We start from the raw sequence: 25,102 nt of genomic DNA, 5'->3' as shown, positions 1-25,102 counted from the left end.
ATATAGATCCTTCACTTGGCTCCCTACAGAACCCACTTTACTCACTAGTGTTATAGGAAAACGCTTCTCCCAAGTCCGATCAGGCACGATAATAACAGGCTACTGATTACCCACTTTCCACAATTGCAATGCCATCAACAAACTAACAAATACGTCCCAATCATATATATTTTTTTTTAATGCAGTTTATATATTTTTTTGTTTTTTTAAAAAAAAAAATCTAAACATTTTCATTTTTGTGCAGGAAAAAAAGTTTTTTTTTTTGGTTCTGCAAGCACAGAGTTAGAATTTAGGATGTGTAAAATAGGTATATATTTATACGTATCTATATATAGTGCAAATTAACTACACACTGAAACTAACGATAAGGAGAACCGAAGCAACTAAGGCAATCACTACTTAAATATATTCTCTCGTATATATATATATATATATTTATTGTCTATGTTTTAACATATAATGTAGATCAAATATAAATACTTTATCCATATACGTACATATAGGGTAGATATCTCTCTTTTTCTGTGAACTATATACACATCATGACTACATTTAGCTGAAATGGTAATAGCTGGGTAGCAGGAGTGAAACTGCAATGCAGTGCTGCAGTCATCGACGAACACACACACACACACACACTCTTACAATGAGCCTGATGGTGCAGGAGTAGAAAGGGTCCGTCGCTCATACAGTAGGTAATCTGAAGCCTCAGACCATTGTATAAGTGTCTGCAGTCCATGCAATAACGCAAAGCTCTGCTAAACCATGGAATGTGCTTCTAGAGTTGCCCTCGCACTTCTTGGGCTAAACAGTCGAGAGAAAAGAAAAAGGACAAACATGAAGAAGATGCATCACACACAAAAAAACGCCACTGTCCTTAGAGAGAGAGGAAGAGATACCTGAGATCCAGACGTCAACCCTCTTCCCACCCCCGTTTCATAAACCCAACCCACAAACCCTTCGAAGAATCTCATGCTGCAAACGCTTCAGTCCCTTGGTTGTAGTAATAAAATTCAAGATGGCAGGTCAGGGGGGCATTTAAAGTAGAGCATATGCTTAAAAAACTACATCGAATAGAGAATTTCTCATTTGGGATGTCCGGAATCCGCCGGTAAGTCCAGTTGAGGGGTGTATTGCTACCGCCCTGATGATTTCGCACAGCATGAGTATTATGAGTGCTTGCTGGGTAAAAAACAAAGAGAGGAAACAACAACAACACGTCAGTGATCTCTGCCCGTGCAGTGACGGGAGTGTCGGGTATTAGACAGTGCAGGTAGATATTTTTTGTTTAAGACTAGCTAACACACTACGCCTGATACATCACTAAAGTAGCTGCAGTCCCTTCGGAGAGACGTTTTAGAAAACAAAACGACATGACAGCACATCTCTTGACACGAAGCTATCTTTGCCTGTATGGTAGAAGTAACCCTTTTGCTCTGATCTCGCAGCTTTCCCAAATCCGGTCCTTGGCTATTACGTGGGACGAGGCAAAGCTGGCTTCAGACGAGTGTAAAAAGGCCACTCCTTCGGACGTTGTCATCTAAGTGCAAAATACCATGCTCTGGTTGGTTAGCTAACTGGTCAGATGACCCAGCCCTGTGTCTGGACGGTTCAGTTTTTGATTGAAGGAACGTAAGACAGCCTGGGTGCGTTGTCCCAGAGTGCGACGGTGACTAGGCAGTGGGTGTGGTATGGTACACATTCTTCATCTGGCTATGAGGTCTTTAAGGGTCTTTTGAGGGTCTTCCGGGAATGGGAATGTCCCAAATCGTGTGCCTCTCTCCAGGATGGTGGGGTGGGAGCAAAGGCAAATGGGTGGGAAGATCTGATTGGTGCGGCTCGGTGAAGAAGGGTCGGCCTTTTCTCCCAGTTAGTGCTGCATTTATGAGGTCTGTTTGGTGGGCGGCACATCCAAGTTCCAATACTTTCTCCGTGCTTCCTCCTCTTGACTCGCACACGCACACCTAGACTGGATTTGTCAGAGCAAGGGAAAGACCTTTTCGTTGTTTCGGTCACAAAGGAGACAACACCGTTCAAGTATTAGAGGAGGACCTGGCTGAAGGTGATTGGAGGTTCAGGTTGAAGTGGTTGGAGATGAGTGGCTGAGGAACCGGGGTGATCTGTGCTCTTATAGACTGCAGCCCAGCTCTGGGCTCTTCTCCTGAGGGTTGGCGAGGCGACGGAGACTGGCACTGGAATAGCCTTCATCACTGCAGCTGCTGCGCAAGCTCCCTCGCTCGTCCGAGTCGCTTACGCTGCTGGTGCTCCACTCCAGGTCTCCCAGCAGATAGTCTGTTCCTTCCACGTCAACGTCCACCTCTTCTGCAAAGCAAACACAGGGAAAAAATTCTTAGGATTCTTTGGCAGATATTCTTTCTTTATCCTTCCTATGTCTGAAGTGCAAATTATGAATAAAACAATTGTGGTTAGATATTTTAATCAACAGCCCTAATAAAACGGTTATCAAATAATAATTAAGTCATTTGTTTGCGAGTATCAGTGGTCTGGAGTGGACTGGGGGACCGCTGGAGGCATGGAGAGTCAGTTTTCTGTTCTGTTTCATGTGAAGAATCTGGGTAATTTGTAAGTGTTCTTCATTATGTAAAACCAATAAAAAACAACTGATCACGGGGAAAAAAACCCTATAAAACCTGGTGCTAAATACTGTGAATTTCAAAATAAATGCAAAAGTGTCTCCCAAATGGCAGCAACAACAACAAAATGACGATTATAATCAATAATGAAAATCTACACAATTTAACAATAAGTTGGGTCTATGCACCATGCGCAGGGATGTGCTATAAGTGACTTTACTATACAATAGTGGAAAAAATGCATTTCCAAAGGTGTTGAAATCCAAGCAAAAGATAATTTATAATAGATTATTATATTATAATACAATTTATATTATTTATATTTTATATTCTTAGGATTGTTTGGCATATATTTCTTCTTTGTCTGCAGTTAATTGCAGAGTGAAATAGAAAAATTATGAAAATCTACAAAAACTACAAAAAATTATGAGATTAATTGTGATTAGATATTTGAATTAAAAGCCCTAATAAAAATGATGGTGCTAGCATGTAATATATACAGAATACTGAATGAACAGTGAATGCACAGATAGTGAATTACACTAAACAATATTGGAAAAAATGCATTTCTGTGAAAATAAAAATCACTTACAAATGTGTTTCAGTCCAAGCACAAGATCATTTCATATTAACGTTTTATATATTATAATATACATATAGAATTTATATTATTTATCAACATTTATTATATTATATACACTTAATAGAAGCAATCACCTGTTGTTTTCTTTATTATTATTATTCATAATTTAGTAATTTAATAGTTGATGTTTTTTTTCAGTAAAATACAGAAAAATTTTTTTGTCTTTTTATTCAAATGATCAATAGGTTAATGGATTATAACAATTGTTGTTATGCAGCTTTAGGCTAAATGTAAAGGTAAAAACACAAGATATTTTGCTCAGACAATAACAGAAACCACAAAGATTTGATGGATGATGTTAACACAGATGTCTGACAGTATGTCTACATTGGAAGCAAGTGGTTTGACAAGACAACCAAGATTGATCACGTTATAATCAATGAAGCAGTCAACAGTGCACACTAACATAAAAGGAGCGCTCTAGTTTTTTCTCTGTGTCGTTTAGTTTGCCTAACATTCATATTAACATCATCTGCCAAACTTTCCTTGATAATGCTTGTCTTGTGTCACACACATAGTACACTCACCCAGTTTTATGAAGCATTTGTTCCTTTAGATGTTAAAAAATCTATTCACATGCGCATAAATTATAATTACGTGAAAATTGCATGGTGTGAGCTGAAATTTCCTTTAAGACCTGTTTTCAGTCGATAGTTTATTAAGGTTATAGCATTTTCATGTGCATTTTGAAGTGCGCTACTCTTAGTAAATCTGGCCCATTATCTCCATGGCAACATTCCAATTTAGGTGTTAAAGCATTCATTGTGGTGCTGCGTGCTACAGTCGATCTATGTGCCATCTGTTTGTAGGACAGGCCACAGCATATACAAAATAAACTCCCCAAGATTATTATTTGTCTGAATTCTGAGAAAAACCATGTGAGCTTCCTGTGTGATCATCAAACTTCCACCGTGTGTCCGCAAGTGAACCTGAATCTTGTGTGTGACGGTGTATGGGAGTCTGTAGATGTCTGTAGATGACTAACCGGTTCTAGGTAGAAGCATTACCACTAAAAAAACCTTTTACAAGAAAAAGCTTCTGGGTATTTTTTTTTAAAAGCGTTCTTAGAAGCCTTGAATGGATCTTACCTATTTGTCCCTGTTGTGTTCAAGGTAAATAATGCATGTATGACAATGTGACATGCATAAAAGCAAGATATTAAATGATTAAAGGAATACAATTTCTACTTCTCGGCTTCTTTTTAATGTGTACTAAATGAGCAGTACAAGTTTCGACATGTTGCAAACGCAAACAGTTCAGCTCCCTTGTTTGTTCTATAGCTTTACATTCACCATCCATCCACATTTGTTTGACTTTCTGTGTAGTCTATAGCCAATTTCCTCGTCTGTATTCGTGTTTGCTTTGTTATTAAACCTAATATTTTACATTTAACTTACATTTGCAAACTGAATGCACTGTGCTGCGTCCTACTGATTGCACTGTATCATCTTATTATTATTATTTTTTTCTTCTCTTTTATTATTTCCTTTTAAAACATTTTACTTTAGATTAGGTCACAGAAAATCGAAAAATTGTTTCTTAAAATGTTTAAGTAAAGTACTTTGAATTACCATTGTGTATGAAATAAACTCACCTTGCCTAATATTTCAGAATATGGCAGGTGGAACATGTGACATTCTGTAATGATTTGCAATTGCAACTTTTTTCATCAAGCTCAGGTAACATAACGTGCACCCACATCTGTCATAAAAAATGCACATATAACAACCAGTATTTTGCCATTTTGAGATTATTGGCTCTGGCCACTGAAAATCCCATATTGGTTGACCACTACAAACCACTAGAATGAAATCATGAGGAAAAATATATTAAAATGTCTTAAATTACAGTCTTATATCTAATGTTTAAAGGGTTAGTTCAACCAAAAATGGAAAAAATAAATAAATCTGTCCATCATATAAAGCGATCGTGTCTCTTCAGAAAATTTGTACTAAACCGCTCAATTCATATGGATTAGTTTTACAATCTCTTTATGAACATTTTGAAGCGTCAAAGTGGTAGTTGAGTAGCTGTCAATGGAGGGACAGGAAGCTCTCAGATTTTTATAAAAATATCTTAATTTGTGTTTAAAAGATGAACGAAAGTCTTACAGGTCTGGAACGACATGAAGGTGAGTAAATGATGACAAAATTGCATTTTTGGGTGAACTAATCCTTTAATGTAATAATGCTGTAAAAATGTTCTAAGCAATATCTACTTATTTGTTTCATTCTTTAGAGCTGTGGTTTTATACTTAAACACATACGTGACTTTAACTCTATGTGGGACAGTCATGTGTACCGCTCATACATCTTTTTTTTCTAGGTAGAATATGGCAAGTCTTTTAGGCCCTGTTTACACCTGGTATTAAGATATGTTTTGGTCGAGTTGTGTTTGGATGGGTTTTTGTTTTCACACTTGGATTGATTCTTTGGTTCAAACTAGAGTTTGACTCACAAATCTGTGCTGTGTGCTGTGGCTGTGCTAGTTTAAATATATTTTTTGTCAGTTTTATTCAAACAAATAGTGGAGAGAAATGTGTGAACAGTCATCAGCTGTATTGGAACATGCATGCTAAACGTTATCTGATGTTTCTAAGACTATGTTCACAGTCAGCCTATTTCTGATTATTTGTGAATCCAATTGGATTCTGATCTAAATTATCCACATTGTCCACACTGTTTATGTGTCCCGTGGTGCTCTTTTGTTTTACATCTATGTTGGTTTATGTTTTCTATGGCAATTACGCTGTGTTGGTATGGACGGGTTTGACTGGTTTGAAATGTTGCCTAACAATAAGACGATGTGAAGCTGCAGCGCTGGGCTACTGCATCTAATGAAGAAATATAGGAGGCTGGCATGCACGGCTTTAATTTGCGCTGCCGTCTCCGTCACAGTAAAAGAAGTGAAAACACCTCATCACTGGACCACGAGATGTCTCCATTATATTATAATTTTCTGTACGACCTGCACATCAACAACAATGCAACACAAACCTGCTTCTGCAACGACACATTTACATTTTATATGCGTGAGACAGTGAAATGCAGGCTAGCTATGTGAAATGTGATCAGAGCGGTCAGACTGAAACAGAGTTCCAGAAATAAGATTTGAGTTGGATTTCAAATCACATAATGTTGCATGAAATCGGATTTCACGTGATTTTCTTGTCGTTCACACTTGCTAAATATAATCGGATTCCAATCGGATATGAAAAAAAAATTGGATTTGGACTGACAGTGTGAACAAGGATTAAGACTTAAAGACTCTTGTTGACCATAACCGTGAGTATATACCTTGGTCGGAGTCGGATTTGTCGGAAGAGATGGTGGAGCCCATGCTGTCCATGCGTGTGCGCTCCACACCCAGCTGCTCCAGGCGTCTGCGCAGGTGCCTTTGTTCTCTTTGCAGCTGGTCTATAGCGTGCTGGGCCTTCCGCTCGCCATCTTCCAACCTCTGCAAAGACACAGATGTGCTCAAGTCTTATTGTAAAACGGATAGTACTGCCAACAAGCCGATTTACATACACGTGTGACTGCACATCAGTTCAGTTCTCTATTTATACTACCATTCAAACATTTGAGGTCAGTAAGATAATACTTTTATTCAGAAGTTAGAGCAATTGAATTGATCAAAAGTTACATTTATATTACAAAAGATTGCATAATATAACTATTGTTACTGTATATTTGATCAAATAAATGCAGCCTCGATCAGCACAAGACTTTCTTCAAAAAGCAATTAAAAATCTTACTGACCCAAAAGTTCTGAACGGTACTGCATGCATCAGACTTCTAAGAAACATATAGTAATGAACTAACCTACTTTGTGTGTGTGTAAGAATTGTTGGTAACACTTTACAATAAGGGTAACAATAGTTAATGCATTAACATTAACAATGAGCATTGCATAGTTTCTGGATTGACAGCCGTATTTAAATGCACAATTGAATCTAATTGACAGCGATAACCATAGCAATGGATGGAACAATATGATACTGTATGTCAAATACACCTGCCACTTTTTCTATGTAATGTGTTATTATGTGGGTCATTTTATTACTAACTTTTCAAATCAGTCATTGTGATTTTTTTTACATATAAATTTACAGATTTTTAAATAAAAAATGAGTTCTAAGCACTTTGTTTTATGATCTGTCCTGCCAGTGAGTATTTATTATTTCATGAATAAATAGGTTAAGTTAATATTACAAACTGTTTCTTTGCATTTATTTTGGATTTATTGTCAGTACTGTGTTCGCAGTTCACATGGGTAGGGTACTTCGTACTGTGTGTGTGGATGACTGTGTTCGTCCGCTACCACCAAAGGCCCTTTTTGACCCAGGAAAACCCTGTTAAGCTTTGGGGGTTAAAGCTCACAGGACGTTTTAAGCACTTCAGGGTCATGCCTAACAACAACACCACTTAACTGTGGTAAAATCTCAGTGCCTCTTGTGACTTGCTGCTTTAATATCAGATCATTGCATTTTGGTCTTCTGAGAATCGTCTTTTGCTTTCATGAACAATATGAATTGCCAAGGGGACGTTGGCACATACCTTGATGTGTTCCTTAGCCCTCATAAGTAGGCTGAGGGTTGTGTGCCTGTTTGAGTCTGGTCCTAAGGGCACGAGGGATTTCAAGCGTTCCAAACACAGTCTTAAATGTGCCCTCCTGGGTGGTTGGCGTGAGGAAAAGAGAGAAAGAGAGTTAGTCATAAAAGCAGTGCAACTATAATACATTCAATAAGCAGTAGCAACAACATGAATCATAAAAATAGGAAGAATGTGACTGCGATCTGCAAAGTTAACACCTTTCAGTTTGTTTCTCACATAATAGTATAGTAAGAATTCAAAATACTAGGAATATAGTGCATGATTCATACCGACTAGTTTTATCATACTTCTATGTCATTTTTGAAGCTGGAAAGCTTTAGTTCCTGTTCATTATAACTGCATGGGGGCAAAAAACAAGCACAAACTAATTCTTCAAAAAATCTGTTACACAGAAGAAAACGTCATACAGATTTGGGGAAAAAATGTTGGATGAACTATTATGCTTTTTAATGCATTTTCAACTTTGTTTAGTGTGTAATGTTGCTGTTTAAGTATCAAAAAGATCTGCAAAGCACAATGTTCACTACAAAGGGAGTTATTCTCTATATCAGAAAGCACTGTTTCTGAACTCCCTGAAACGCCTCGATTGCAGTCATGAGTTTTCTTCCAGGAATGTTCACGTCACAATATTCTTCATTTAAATAATTCCTGCCCAAGGCATATGGACAAAAAAAAGGGGGGGTGGGGTGGTGGTTGCGAGGCCTGGTTGAGTTGCGTTTGTAGCGTGTTCAAACTCGCAGTTATGGTAATGGACAAGACAATTCTGCAACGCTTGACCAATCAAAACACACTTGGTCCAGCCGACCAATCAGAGCACATTGTGCTTTTCTGAAGGAGGGGCTTCATAGAGACCGGAACTAAACAGAGCGTTATTGACAGACTGGGAAGAGAGGTGCTGCAACAATGTAAAATATGTGAAAATGAATGTGTTTTTTGAACATTGAAGCATGCAAACCTATTCAAGTAGACCCAAGTCTATTCAAGTAAAAAAAGTGCATAATAGGTCCTCTTTAATAATGTGAAATGCCTAAGATGCCAGTAAATAAGCCAATGAATATAACATCAATACATTATTATTCTGTCATTCACATTTAATGGTACGAATCCAACAAATAAACCTGTTATTTAAATAAGGATCATTAAGTTCATTCCTCCAAACGCTTCTCTAACTTCCTCTCCTGTGCGTGCCAAAGGGATTCACAGCTGCTGGGGTGTGGTGATGATAGGTGCCAGTGGCCACATGACCTGTTATACAACCTGCCAGAAACTGCAGACTGCTTTGCTTTCCTGCTGTATTTGTATGGAGGCGTGGGTCACAACCCAACTATTTTACTGCTGCTGCTCAGCGGCTGCGTATGAATGTCTGCATGTTAGCAATGCGTGTTCTGCCAACAGATAAGTGTGTACGTGTTGGCTGTGGGCAGCTCTTTCTAAGCTACTGTAGTTAAGCATGTAATCATTTAAATATAGAAAATGAGGATGTAAAATGAAAGGTGTCATTTTGCCATATGCAAATGTTGAGAAGATCACGCAAATTGTGTGGTCACAAACAAATTACTGTGAAAAAAAACCCTAAAATACTATTCTAACCTTGTAGCAACAAGATTCATAACTAACTACAAAAAAAATGATAATTCCAGCTGTACAGAAATACACACTAAAATACATGATAATACAGTGAAAAAAGCTTTGCAACTGTTGCTGCAAAATTTCTTATTAATATTTCTAATATTTACAAAAATAATTTACTATTAATTATAATGAATAATAACTAAATAACTTGCTTTTTATAATTTACTCAAATTAAATTCATATCTCAAAACTAAATGTAAAAATAATTTGAATAAAAAGAAAATAAATCTGGTAAAAACATTAATATGAAATAGTGGCCAATTGTGTTTCTCTTAAATGTTGCAGTTCAAGACCAGTTTAATGCAAATTATTAAAAAGAATGTGCAAACACAGGGTAAATAAGAGCAATATCATAATGCCAAAGGACAGGTTGTGTGTACACCTGCCTCTCCAGCAACATGCATACACATAAACATGCGCTGGAGAACACACCCAGACAAAGGGTAATGTTTGCATACAGTGCGAGGTTAAGTGGTCCGAAGGTCGGGAATACTATTACATAACTTCAGAATTTGCCACCAAAGTGGTGACATAACCTAAGTGGCCTTGGTGTTTGTTAAATACTCTGTGTGCCGTCCACCATTTACACACAATGGGTGTTGCTGTCACAGGGTCACTTCACAATACGTGCAGTTTTGTTTCTCTTTCTCAACCGTTTTCTCTCTTCGTACACTACTGTTTCAAATTTTAGGGTCATTAAGATATATATATTTTTTTTTTTTTTTTTTTTTTTTTAAGAAATCAATACTTTTATTTAGCATGGAAGCATTAAACTTTGAATTTTCTGTTAATCAAAGAATCCTGAAAATTTCACAAAAATATTAAGTGTTTTCAAAAACTGTTTTCAACATTGGTAATAAGAAACATTTATTGAGCACCAAATCAGCCTATTTCTGAAGGGAATCAGAATGATTTCTGAAGGGTCATGTGACACTGAAGACTGGAGTAATTATGCTGAAAATTCAGCTATATTGCTGTTTTGCTGCATTTTTGATCAAATAAATACTGCATTTTCTTTTTAAATCTTAGCGACCCCAAGCTTTTAAACGTTCTTGTATATGGAACAGGATATTCCCAGTCCTCAGTCACAGCATGCTATGTCCCTATACAAAAAAGACCACCCAAGTTCTGTGGGACACCATATATCTGTTCTACCATGATCCTTTAAACAGGTCAGCCTCTATCTACTCGAGCCATATGACTTTTAGCATAAATCACCATCCTCTCCCGGCCTTTGACTTCTGACCTCTCAGTAATAGTATTAACCCCACTAGAGAACGGTACCAATGCATGTGTGGTGGCCTGGAGCTCAGGTTACAGATTTAAACTCTCTCTCAAGACAAATAGGCCACGGGTATGCGATGTCCATCTTGAGAACAAACACACTGCCTCGCAGGCAAATTTAACCTGTGCTTATGTTTGAGATGGTGTGTGTCTGCTATTGTGACTCCTGTTGACATTGGCTCCAAAGAACATTGTTAACAGCAATTGTTTGCATATTCTCTTAGGCAACCCTGCAGTGTTAAACAATAAAAAAAACTTTTGCTCTGCCTATAGGGTGAGTGTGTATGACATTTAGCCCATAACTGGTGCAGGGTGAAAATGCATGCCATGTGTGATATTGAGGTCACTGGGACTGTAACAGTTTTACATGATACAGGTGTGTGACATTTTATAAGACAGGGGCATTTAAGGTGAGATTTTAACTTCCACAACAGCTTTTTTTTTTTATTCAAATGACACAATGCTAAACTATGAGCCAGGTGCAAACAAAACTTCACTTTTGCTCAACTTTTCACAAACATTTAGAGATTTTCACTTGGTGGACAATAACATGGGTGACAAAAGTAAAAACATCACAAAAAAAAAATCTATTTTCAATTAAGAAGGAATCAAATTCATATTCAGGGAAATCATATAATCGTATATCACTAACCCATGAAATTGATCTGGTACAATAGTGGTCAAAAATTGTTTTTGTTTTTTTTAATGCTTTCTTTTATGCTCCCCAAGTCTATGTTTATTTGATCAATAATACAGTAAAAATGGTTATGCTGTGAAATATTATTATAATTTAAAATAACTTTTCTATTTGAATATATTTTAAAATGCAATTTATTCCTGTGATTAAAAAGCTGAATTTTTTGCCATTACATGATCTTCAGAAATACTTTTAATATGCTGATTAGGTGCTCAAGAAACATTTCTTATTAAATTCAATGTTGAAAATGGTTGTGTTGCCTTAATATTTTTGTGGAAACCATGATACATTTTTTTCCCCAGGATTTTTTAGATGAAGAACAAAGGAACAGCATTTATTTGAAACAACAATCTTTTGTAACATTATGTCTTTACTGTCACTTTTCATCATATTAATGCACCCTTGCTGAATTAATGTATTCATTTTGAACAGTAATATATATCTGCTAACAAATCACAGTACTGACTTGGGAGTCGAATTGACTATGTTACAACATAAGCTGTCCAGAAATATTCATACACTGTAAAAAATTATAGTGATTTTATTCCGTACTATATACGGTAAATAACTGTAATAGATCTTACCGTACATTTAGTTACATTAAGGTAAAATACCATTAAATTGAAAGTTTTTGGAAGTGAAAAAGAACAAAGTCATTGTATAATTTACAGTGAAAAAACATAATTTGACATTCCCAGAATTCCCTGCATGACACTTTACATTTGATGTATTTTCATTGAAATAACTGTTTCTTCTTAATTTTTTTTAATCAGTTATGCACATTAGGGTTTTTTATATGTCGTGTTACCATGATGGTGTTTAGTGTTCGTGTGAATAACACTGTGCACCTTCTATATATTAGTATTTACCTTCTCAGCTTGTAGGAAAGCTGCTTGTGATGAGCTTTGATTCATCATTTGACTTTCTCATCCCCACCTGTTTTTGGTGGTTGTTAGTGTATTACAAAGGTACAAAACAGATATTAGAACGTCAATAGGTTGGTAAATTAACATTATATCAGTTAATGAATACGTTTTTTACTGTAAATTTAAGTTAAATCTGTAAAACCTAAAATGTTGCTACTGTATTTTTGTATGGTAAATTTCTGGAAACCACAGTTTTTTTTTTTTTTTACAGTGTAGCACATTGTGGTCTTCATTTATAAGTTTTACTTCTAGTTACTCTTTACTTGTAGACAACATATCTAAACATCCAAGTAATTTAATTCAGCTTATTTACAGCATCACAAACTGGATTTTATGTAATGACAAATTAATTCATAGTAATAAATTCATACATACATGAAAAAAAAAAAAAAAAAATCATAATAGCTTACGGCCGTACCACCCTGATCTCGTCCGATCTTGCAGGGTTGGGCCTGGTTAGTACTTAGATGGGAGAAATAAAATAAAAGTAAGAGAGAAACAGTGGGAATGGAATCAGGAAAGAGCCATATTCCGCACAAGTGCCAGGGCTTAATGTCGAAATAACATGCGCGAACTGCTCAGCTAAAGTCCTACCCTTGTTATATATTTTTTTAACCAGAGAGGTTCACGGACACATGAATCATCACAACACAGCTGTGCTGGTTTCACATCAGACATGCTGGCCATTTATTCAAATCTGCATCACAAATGCACTCCCACTTGAGTTGCTTTATGAAAATCAGCCCATACTCCATTTTGAGCCAGTGTGAAACAAAAGCAGAGACGTGGGGAGCCTCGTTTTCCTTCTATGGATTTCTAAACAGTAGATGAAAGCTGCTCTTCAGAAATGAATAGTGAATCAATTGTCTGCAGCACTGTGACCTCAGAGCTTTGGTCTGATCTGATGTATGCAGAAAGAGACACACTTTCCTAGGCAAGAATGGGAGGGGAGTGTGACTTAAGCTGTGTGCATTGTTAGGAGTGTAAAGTCAAAGTCCAGACACCCTGGTTTTGCTCATTGCTAAGCCTGACGGCATGTATTATTCAAGGCGTTTGGCAAGCTGAGCTCAGAGCTCGGTGCGCGTGTTACCCAAACCACATCGCGCTGGAGACGTTAAGCCTGGTTCATTAGCGAGATCTTTTGCTTTAAAAATTTCAGGTCACCCATTTATTGAGGGTTTATCTCTAGGGTCAAAGCTGAATGGATATATCAGCTGATTGACTGACCTTAATACTTATCTCTGAGCAATATCTGGGTGCTAGTGGACACACGTGAAAGAAACGGCTCCAAAAAGACTGAAATGAGGCATTCGGTCACATTCCCTGGTCGTTTTGCTTTCAATTATAGAGGTTTAATCTTAATCTAATCGGTAAGGATGTAATGAGGTATAATCCTGCAAGCTTACAGATAAGAATTAACAACTGTGACAATAACATGAAGGTTATATGGACATACCTGTTCTTCTCCATCTCGTTGTGTGTAGACCTGCAGAGACAGAAAGGGGGAGATGTTAGGAATCACTGTGCTTTGTCTTTTTTATTAACATTTATGCATTTGGCAGACGTTTTTAACTAAAGCGACTTGCATTGCATTTTATCAGTTCATGCATTCACTGGGAATCAAACTAATGAGCTAAATTGACTTGAAAATTGAATACTTGAAACCCCTAATCCTAATATTAAACTTTAGAAAGAAACGTGCCCCACATTGTTTGTGCTACGGACATGAATGATACCTCAAATCATGCAGTTTGTAAAGGAGAGGTGCATTAATACTTTTCTAAATGATCAGACTCACAATTTTTGCCTGGTGGACTATAAAATGAGTGAAAAAATCCAACAGACTGGAATGATATAGAGACTTGAGAGAAGGCTCTTTTGATGTGAACCACCTAGCAACTACACAAAACACCCTAGCAACCATGCAGTAATGCCCAGGCAACCACCCACAACACCCTAGCATCATATCAGCATTTTTCTCTAGAAAATTGTTATAATATGTTTATATTCAGACTTTACTTTAACAAGGCAGTGAGAGAGAGGATATGAAACAGAAAATTAAAGCAAATTTTAAATTAGTTTTAAAAAAAAATTCTAAATTCAAATATTAAATCAAATGTTTAAGTATATAATACTATAAGAAGAATATATAATATACACTGTCAACTATCAAAGAAAAGATTTTGCACATATTTTTATTTAAAACAATTTACAATTTTTTTTTAAACAATTTACAGTTTGTCAATGTTATTTAACAAAAGGACAATTTATAAGCCAATTATTGCATTTTTATTGGGGGGGAATGTCTCCGATATCACATATTTTCAAAAATAAATAATTCTAAAAAATAAAATAAAAATAAAATGACTCCCCTTACAAGGGTATCCTCGTATTTGAGGACTCCGAACTAATCGACAGGCTACGGCTCCAACATCACCTCCATGTTCTTAGGTTTGAAAGGCACACAGAGAGTGATCTGTGCTCACTGCTGATTTGAATGTTCAGTACAAAGGTGAACTGGTGTGTGTGTGTGTGTGTGTGTATGTGTGTGTGTGTGTGTACGTGGTGTAAAGGCTATATAGGAACAAACTCCAAGATTTTAAGGGCCCCTGGGCTTGTTTAGTGGATGCAGGAGTTGCCAAAATGCTAATTGCTGATCACAAATGTACTCCATCCTCTGTGTGTGTCTCTCTCTCTCGCTACGTTTGCAAAATACATAGAGGCTCTTGGCCCCACTTAGCAACAGTAACTAGAAACACAAGCCTGAGACAAAAGACAGCAGTGGGGGGTAGAGTCCTCACACACCATGTGAATGAAGGCTCGCTTCACAGAGGCCATTTCTAGATCAACAGAGAAGTGAAAGAGAGGCAAAGCAGAGGAGAGAAAGATGAGGAAAAAACAAGAGCTCAATAGACAACAAGTCCAATATCTTGCTTTTGCTGCCTTAAAGTCATGACAAACTGGTCAAATTCATGAGATTAGTGCAAATGATTTCCACCACAACATCATAGCTGCCATTGGGAGCTTGTTTTCCATTCAAAATGTGAATGTTGACTACAATTTAGGTTATTTGGATTTTAGTTGAAAACATGACACATTTCCCATTATTCTAAATGGCACCACAAGATTGATAAAAAACAACAATTGAGCTTTACTTCAAATAAATGCAGATCTCTTGCTTTTCAATTTACTGTTGTCTTGCTAAAAAGCTTCCTTCTTCGTTGGGAAGTGGAAAAGAGAAAAATACACTTTTTGTTCAAAAGTTTGATGTCGGTAAGATTAAAAAAAAAAATGTTTAAGTCATTTATGCTCACCAAGGCTGAAATTATTTGAGCAAAAATGCTGTAAACACAGTTATATTGTGAAATAAAATGACTTTTCTATTTGAATATATTTTAAAATATTAATTTATTTCTGTGATGAAAGCTGAAATGTCAGCAGCCACACTGATCTGGTGCTCAGGTGACATTTCTTATTATCATCAGGATTATTTGATGAATAGAAAGTTCAAAAGAACAGCATTTACTTGAAATAGTCTTGTTTCATTGTAACTTGTAAAATTCGTCAGTCACTTTTGATAAATTATAATGTGCCCTTGCTGAATAAAAATAGCAATTTCTTTAAAAAAAAGAAAAAAGAAAAATCTTACCGACCCTAAAGTACGGAAGCCCTGAACCGCAACATAAAAAAAAAAAAAAAATCAGTAAAAAAAAAAAAGTATGTAAAAAAAAAAAAAAAGTATGTGTAAAAAAAAAAAAAAAAGTATGTAAAAAAAAAAATAATTATGTAAAAAAAAAAAAAACAGCTATCATTTCGAGATTAAAGTCGAAATGTTTCGAGATTAAAGTCAAAATGTTTCGAGAATAAAGTCTTCCGTAGAAGTTGTGTGTGTGCTTGCCGTTATTTCACATTGCCGCACAGGCATTCATGCGTGTGCGTGTGTGTGTGTAAACTGGATCTACACAAAATAATAGCTTTTTACTTTTATCTGGGCTTTCAACAAAGGGATATTCTACAGGTCTACCAACATGACATTAGGCTATAGGACTTTATAAAATATACTGTCAGACTGGATCAAGATATCCAGCTTTATGAATGAATGAATGAATGCATGAATGAGGCATTTATATAGCGCTTTCATATGTCTACTGTAGGCCTACACTTAAAAGCGCTTTACAATCATTTCAGGGAATCTTTCCTCAACCACCAGTGGTTATTATATTTGAGGAAATCACGGGATCCGGCCAAATGATTGGATACAGAATGATGCACTTAAAATGTATCCAGAACGTACAGTGTCTATTATAGACGGCAGTTCGACTTCACAAGCGCATGTATTTACACACACACACACACACGCACGCACACGCATGAATGCCTGTGCGGCAATGTGAAATAACGGCAAGCACACACACACACGACTTCTACGGAAGACTTTATTCTCGAAACATTTCGACTTTAATCTCGAAATGATAGCTTTTTTTTTTTTTTTTTACATAATTTGTATTTTATTTTACATACTTTAAAAAAAAAAAAAATTTTACACATACTTTTTTTTTTTTTTTTACAGATTTTTTTTTTTTTTTTTACGTTGCGGTTCAGGGCTTCCGTACTAAAGTTTAGAACAGTAGTGGAAATAAAAAATAAATAAATATGATATACGTAAGAAATTCCTGCAAAAAACCTTGCAAATCATATCATAATTATGCTAACGATTTCCAAACTGAAAAGTAAGAACTTTCAGTCACACTTTAGATTAGGGTCCAATTCTGACTATCAACTATTACCTGCATAATAAGGCATTAATATGTGCTTTATAAGTAAGGTTTAATGCCCGACGAGGCATTAACCCGCTTATACCATGGTCACTTGCCAAATAACACATTTTTAAAACATTAGTTTATATTTTAATTAGTTTTACAATCGAAATCTAAAGTTTTTACAAACAATATAACTTGGTTTCCCTGGTTACGCCGCAGATATTTATAGTCCGCTTGATTTATAGTCCGTATAGATACTTTGACTGCCTGTTGCTATGGTTACTCACAGCTGATGTAGCCAGCGCATTTATTTACTAATTTCGAACGGTAAACAGTCAGTTTCACCAGAACTCCTTTACTAGGTGTTCTCTATCACTTTTTAATGGACACCCTGCAGCCAATCAGAATCGAGTATTCACCCAGACCATGGTATAAGTACTATTAAAGGGATAGTTCACCCAAAAATGAAAATTCTGTCATCATTTACTCACCCTCAAGTTGTTTCAAACCTGTAAGAATTTCTTTTTTCTGCTGAACACAAAAGAAGATATTTTGAAAAACGTCTGTAACCAAACAGTTGATGGACCCCATTGACTTCCATAGTTTTTTAGCGCAATTTTCCTACGGACAAAATTGCGATTGTTAACTCATGATTTCTGTTCTGTCTGTGCGCACCAATCTTGCACTTCTATCTCCTCCTCAACCAGACCACCTAGAGACTTCGGGTTTTCGGCATTATGTTAAGGAAGGTCTAATCTCGGGAACGCACAAAAAAAAAAAAAAAAAAAAACATAAAAAGATTTACTATCTCTTAGTGTTGTGATCCCATGACGTCAGAAAATTGCGCTAAAACACTCACTGAGTTTTTATTACTTGTTTTTTCCTACTATGGAAGTCAGTGGGGTCCATCAACTGTTTGGTTACAGACGTTTTTCAAAATATCTTCTTTTGTGTTCAGCAGAAAAAAGAAATTCTTACAGGTTTGAAACAACTTGAGGGTGAGTAAATGATGACAGAATTTTCATTTTTGGGTGAACTATCCCTTTAAACAGCCAATACCCTAGTAATATGCATGCAAATAGGCAACTAGTTAATAGTGAGAATTGGACCCTAAACTAGTGTTACCGAACCTTCCCAGGAAATTTGAAGGCAGGATTTCTATTCATCAGCAACTCAACACTCTTGCCAAATCAAATTAGTGGACTGGAACTGGTATAAGGTGGACCTTGCACCATTGAATACTACCTGTCCAAGAGCTTACATGAGCACTAGAGCATGGGTCAGGGTTCACTGTAAACGCCAGAACCTGCAAAAAGTACTGGGACTCGAAAAGGGAGCTTAGAAGGATCGTATCATCTCTCTCTCATTCATCCATCCTTCAAACTGACCTTATGACCCCTTCTACAGTAACCCTCACTCTAAAAATACCTCCAATGTTGGAGCAGAAGACATGTCATGTCAGAGTCTCACAATTACTGTACCCCTTATGCAACAGACTGTGTGATTTTATCAATCCTATAAGATCATTACAAATTACACTGTATGACATGGATCTAATAAACTTGGCTACGACATGTATGTAGACTGTACGTGGTTGACACCTATGGAATCGTAGGCCGATGTAAGTTAGTATAGAAGAATAAAATGTCAACAGCATGCGCTAGTGGTAAACAAATAGAGCAAGATGAATCACATTTTGTGCGCTGAAGAAAAGAAAAGGAAGTGAAAGAGGAGAATATGGATGCGGTCAAGGCTCGAGAAAAAAGGCCAACTTGGCATGCCGATTTTGGAAATGGAGTTTGAGGTAAGTAGTTTTAAGTTTTAACGCCATGTCGTGTTGATCAATCCGTCATTTCATGTTGCATTTTTAATGGCTAGTCAGTAGGTCGTAGCAGCAAAAACACTCTGAGATGATCATGTTAAATTTCTGACACTGTGAGAGAATTATCGCAGGTGATCTTTGGTCGCAAGACAGTGTAAAAACTGCCGTCTTTGAACCTCTCTCACCGTACGACGTAGAACCACCTTTTAGGAGCCACGACCACAGAAATCGCCACGATTGGACTTCTTTCATCTGGGACTGCCCAATATCATACAATATGTGCCAGGAATTAAAGAAAACTTCAAAACGCTTCTTATCACATTTATTGTTTATGGCCTTTGTCTGGGTAGACACCATATTTAAATTGACAAAGCTGTGAAGGATATACGGACAATAACACTGCATCTACCCTGACTACGGTCCACAGTTGCACTTTGAATTTATAAACAAGCTTCCTAACATTAGCGCACCCATGCGAAGAGATCAGCTGAACTGCTCGGCTGGCATCTCGCTCGGGAGGTGGATTTTGTGGGGTCAGTGAGAGGGATCGACAGATACCAGTGACATAACAGCCCGTATCACTGTGTAACGCCAAGTTGACTCCCCTCGTTACTACTGTCCTTGCCAGACCACCTGTTCCAACACATGAAAGGACAAGCAGTTTCTTACAACATATCTGGTCTGATTAGCTGCATATACATCCAGTTCACCATGTGATGGCCTAAAGGCATAACACTGCATTCGCACTGCAAAGAGTGCATAGTGAATACAAAAAGGACTTGAAATATGGCACCAGTGCACACATTCATACAGGAACAAGAGGAGAACCCACGGCTGCTGCTATGTGCATTAGCCCACATACCATCTGAACGTAAGCGAGAGGTAGGAGGAGCTCTGTCATATATATAATGGGGGTGTTCAAGCTGCTCTGGTTGCCGGGATCGAGGAGAAGAGAAGAGGGGGAGGGGAGAGGAGGAACCAGCCCACCACTCTCACACGTACACAGATCAGGGACACACACTGCCACCCTTCCCCCACGATACATCAGGAAACGCAACCACGGAAAGCTGGAGGGGAAGGCAGGTTTGCAAGGGAGATCCACTATGTAGGAGATCCACCTGACCTACATATAATAAAGGTCTTACACAACACACACTCAAACGTAAATGGCATTCCAGAGATGCTTTTCAGTAGTTCTGTCATCGAATGCACACTCAAAGCGACTTTCCATCCTTCAAGCGGTGAATGGACGGGAGAGCCATCTAATGAGTCAGGCGTGCAGTTGGAGAGATGTGAGGAGTTTATTCAGCGCAGAAACACCGGTTGTGCTCTAGAGCAAAAGCGCTTCATGCATGATGCATTAACACCAGTGCTGGTGTAGTGAATGTAGGTTACTTGCATATTCTGAGGCTGTGCGGATGATTTCTGATGCATTTGGTGCACTAAAACTTCTTGCTATAGTAGTTAGATTTGTTTTTAAATGCATGCTCAAGTTCACAGCAGCCAGATTACGATCATTTTGCACCCACTTGCTTTCCACCACCTGCTATTCTCAAAGTGCCCTTATTATGGCCCCTAATATTCCCTTTCATGCAGTGTATAATAGAGCTGTTTATGAATGTAAATTTTCTACAAAGTTGTTAAGTCGAAAGTGCACAATAAAGTTATTGTCTCTGAACCGCCTAAACGAGTAATCCGTAATTCGAATCCCACTGCGTTACGGTTCTACGTCTCTAGACAATATGTTTGCATAATGCCCGTCTATGTTGTACGTTGTCCGCCCGCGAACAACTTGACCAGCCCTCAAACGTCATTATACTGACGACTGCTTCTCAAATCTCGGAGTTCCAACGTGGGATTCGCAAAACGCTTGCTCTTGAAAGATGGGTCAGAACCCAGTTTATTTGGACCAGCTTGCTCCTCAGAATCACAACCTGTAGGTATGAATAATTATTGATGTTTAAATTTCATAATATGTAGTTTTGTTTTTTATATTGTGTAATTTTCCGGCTGACTGGCTAAATGTTATTACTGTCTTACTGAAATACTTCTGCTAAGCAGCTGTGGGCGTCTATTTCCTAAAACTGTGTCTATTAATGCAGATTGACTGTCGTTATTACTACTTTGAATAAAAATAAAGGATGGAGCAACATTTGTTTGGCAAACTTTAATGTTACAACAGTCCTTCACGTTAGTCCTCGGCCAACGTATGCACCATTATTGATACAGTTCCCGCATGTGCACCGCAATATATTAGAAATATACAGATCGGTTTGTTGATGGATATACTCTTGTTAATGCTGATGGTGAGGAATTACAGTTGCAACATCTCATAATGTACCTCAAAATGAGTAGCGTCTCACTGAGAAACTGAGAAACAGGTTCAGGTTGAATAACTAGTTCTTACAATGTTTCATCAACGTCATCGTTACTGTCTTTACAGTGTGTACAATCGCTGAGGACTGAGGGCTGAAATTCAGGGCTGAAATTCAGTTATGGTAATGAGCGTTTAGCTAGCAGTGGACCAATCACAACAGACTGGGCCATCTGGCCAATCAGAGCAGAATAGGCCAATGGAAAGGAGGGATTTAGAGAGACTGAATCTTCGGATGAGTTCTTTCAGAATCATTGAAAAATGTGGTGATGTGCAATGTATATTATGAAAAGATGAAAGTGTTTTTTGACTCTTGATGCATGTAAACCTGTTGTAGGAGACCTCTAAAACAACATTAGGAACCTTTAATATAGCATAATCAGGGCACTTTAAAAGAAATGTAAAAATGTAACATCCATAGCATATGATATATGCAAATAAAATATTGCAACATGTAATTTCCAGATATTAAATACATATTGTCCTGTCTATAGCAGTTAAAGGAAAAGAAACATATCATGGTACCATATTCTGTTTAAACTGCTGTGCCAAAGAGTAGAACAGGACTACAGCTTTGATACTAAGAAAATGTTGTGGTGAATATTAGCAATAGTCCTTTTTGTCATCCCTCTCAATGATGACGAGTACATCAAAATACAGGCCACAAAAACTGGCCATATTTTGTATATATACATGGTTAAAGTCAGCATGAAATGAAAGTTTCGATAGTCTTTGCTTCCCTATTGTGATGTATATTCGAGTGAAACAGCTTCTGGGATGAGAACAAATGTTGGGCAGCACTTGATTTCATCCTTGGGAATTTACTGGATCATAGGAAGTTGGGCGTTGACAACTAAATGGAAGTCAGTTGGGATAATTAGTCCCACCCTCTGCAGAGACACACGTCATGAAGAGAACAGATGTTGTTTGGAGGGGAGGTTATCATTTTTGATTAATGATTATGAGGCCATGTGAATTAAAAATAATAATAATGATATGCACCGATGAATCATTTATAATAAACACTGCAGCATTCTTTAAAAAAAAGAATTGTCCATTTTGATTTCATGGTGACTCTACATACTATAGATTTTTTTGTGTGTGAAAGAAATCAATACTTTTATTCAGCAAAGATGCATTAAATTAATCAAAAGTTATAGTGGAGACTTTTATGTTAAACAAGACTTCTATTTCAAATTAATACTGTTCTTTTTAATTTTCTATTCACCAAAGAATTCTGGGGGAAAACAATTAGCACTGTTTACACAAAAACAGTGTGTGTGTGTGTGTGTGTGTGTGTCTTGAGCACCAAATCAGCATATTAGAATGATTTCTGAAGGTAATGATGCTGAAAATTCAGCTTTGACATCATAGGAATCAATTATATTTTAGAATATATAAAAATTGAAAACAGTTATTTAAAATTTTTATTTTATTTTATTTTTCTAACCCCTTATAATATAAGGTGATGGCAACAAACGTTGGGTGATCACTTGTACTCCGCAATGGCATGTCATCATGAGACCTGTTACATTAAAAAGACAGCTCCTACGATTTCTTTATAAACTAAACCAACATTTAAACAACGACTTCCTCTGTACGCACCATAAGGCTGTATATAAATAGCTACAAACTCAGTGCTACCCTTGTTAGGCCTTAATATCCAGTTACAAACCACATAAACATCCAGACACAGATTAGAGTTGGGGACTGTTTTCAGCAGGGTCACACAATAACTAGATTTTTATCAAAGGTCATATTCCTAAAATGGTTAATCTCCATGATTCAGAAGCAGCAGCTTTAATGACCCTCTGCTGACCTGCTTAAGAGGGACCTTGTAGCTGTGAATCAGTATGCAGAGTATGACAGCAACATGTGCTGTCAATCAGCTACAGTTAAAATATCTCCCCTTAGTGTAAGAATAAAGTTGCCCTGCAAACCTTTATCTAACACCACATCCTAGCCAATAAGAACATATTTGATGTTTCATATACAGTTGTGTATATGGATCAATGACATTTCACTGTGGGCGGAGCTAATCAATGCAACACCACAGAAAGAGAGTGCAACAGTGAGGTTCTTTAAGTAAAATTCCCATTAATTTTCCATATAGTGGAAATGATTTTGAACAAAAACTTATAAACCATTAAAAACAGACCTACTGTAAGCAACAAGCTTGTTTAACAATGGTATGTTCTTTTGTTAAAGCCATCAACCTGCATTATTTACTTTCTTTTTTTTTTTTTTATAATTTGTGTTTAACAGCAGAATTCCAGGTGAAAAACTACATTACCCATGATTCTGCAAAGAAAATCTCCACATATTAGTGAATCACACCAAAAACTTCAGTGTAGTAAATAGTGATCATTATTCAGTGATTATTATGTTTCTAGCATGTTATATGCTTGGAAACAGTTCTTCTAACCCTAACTGATGGAGTGAGTAGCTTTTCACTTCTTAAACCACCATGTAGGAAGACACATCATGGCCATATTCCAGGATAACAATGTCAAGATTCATAAGGCTCAAATTGTCAAAGAATGGCTGTGAGGATCATGAAGAATCATTTTCACACATGAATTGGCACCTCTTAGTCCAGACCTTAAAGGGGGGGTGAAATGCTCATTTTCACTCAATCTCCTGTTAATCTTGAGTACCTATAGAGTAGTATTGCATCCTTCATATCTCCAAAACGTCTTTAGTTTTATTATATTTATAAGTTAAAGATTGGCTGTACCGAGTCTTTCCGGAAAAAACCGAGCGGCTGGGGGCGGGCCGTGTGGGCGGTGTGCTATAGCTGTGCTAACTGATCTAACAACAACACAGAGAGACATTTGAAGTAGTTTACTCACCGTGACTGCTCGATCCTTAAGCATTAGACGATCTGCAAATAAGTCGATCTGGGCTTTGTTTATAAAACAATCATCGTCGAAATGCAGGGAACAAAGAGTCGTGCACAACCTCCGTTGATGCTTCGAAAAAACAAACTCCATCCACTATTCCCTTAACGCTGGGTTCTTTGGGAATCTGTGCAGGGTTGTCTTGCCCTGCCAACCAAAAACCCACTTCTTTGGTGACATTGACTTCCCTAAAGCCGAGCAGAGCGCTTTGAGGTAACATACTGCTTTCGCTCTCTTCTCTCTCTGGTCTGCGAGTGCGCGCGCGGCCGCGGAGAAGTGCCCTTAGGACCCATATAAGGAAATTCCGCTCTATCTTACGTAAGACAGAGCCATACTCGAAAAAAACTTTCCGAAACTTGTGACAAACCGGAAGGAGTATTTTTGGAACAAAAATACTCCTTCAAACGTACAACTTAACTTTTGAAACTTTGTCCATGTTTAGCATGGGAATCCAACTCTTTAACAGTGTAAAAAACTCAGTATGCATGAAACAGCAATTCACCCCCCCTTTAAATCCATTGAAAGTCTTTGGGATGTGCTGAAGTAGACTTTACAGAGAGCTGGACTCTTGCATTGTCAATAAAGATCTTGACCAAAAATGTAGATGGAAATAAATGGCATGATATTAGCATTTGTCTATTTATATATCCAAACATTTCAAGTTAAAACTGTTCTTTTTAATTTTCTATTCACCAAAGAATTCAGATTTTTTTTTAGCACAGTTTACACAAAAATATTAAGCAGCCAACTGTTTTCAACATTTATAAATATATGTGTCTTGAGCACCATATATTAATATACATCATATGTATACGAATATTTTGCAATAAAAATGCATTGTTTTTATATATTATTTA

At 37.0% G+C, this 25,102-nt stretch overlaps 1 protein-coding gene across 1 annotated transcript in view; it reads right to left on the bottom strand.

The window, feature by feature from the left end:
• Positions 1-216: 216 nt before the first annotated feature.
• Positions 217-25,102, bottom strand: part of mxd1 (MAX dimerization protein 1) — a 28,419-nt gene continuing 3,533 nt past the window's right edge. The window contains exons 3-6 of the mRNA XM_079871022.1: positions 13,846-13,875; positions 7,794-7,908; positions 6,534-6,693; positions 217-2,322 (exon numbers count right to left, since the gene is read on the bottom strand). Coding sequence (XP_079727148.1) covers positions 2,129-2,322; positions 6,534-6,693; positions 7,794-7,908; positions 13,846-13,875 — 499 coding nt within the window. The 3' untranslated portion in view covers positions 217-2,128. The remainder of the gene's footprint in view (positions 2,323-6,533; positions 6,694-7,793; positions 7,909-13,845; positions 13,876-25,102) is intronic.

This window comes from Squalius cephalus (assembly GCF_949319135.1).
Source record: "Squalius cephalus genome assembly, chromosome: 5".
Taxonomy (NCBI): domain Eukaryota; kingdom Metazoa; phylum Chordata; class Actinopteri; order Cypriniformes; family Leuciscidae; genus Squalius; species Squalius cephalus.
Note: the sequence above shows the minus strand (reverse complement) of the source record. Positions and strands in the feature narration are given on the sequence as shown.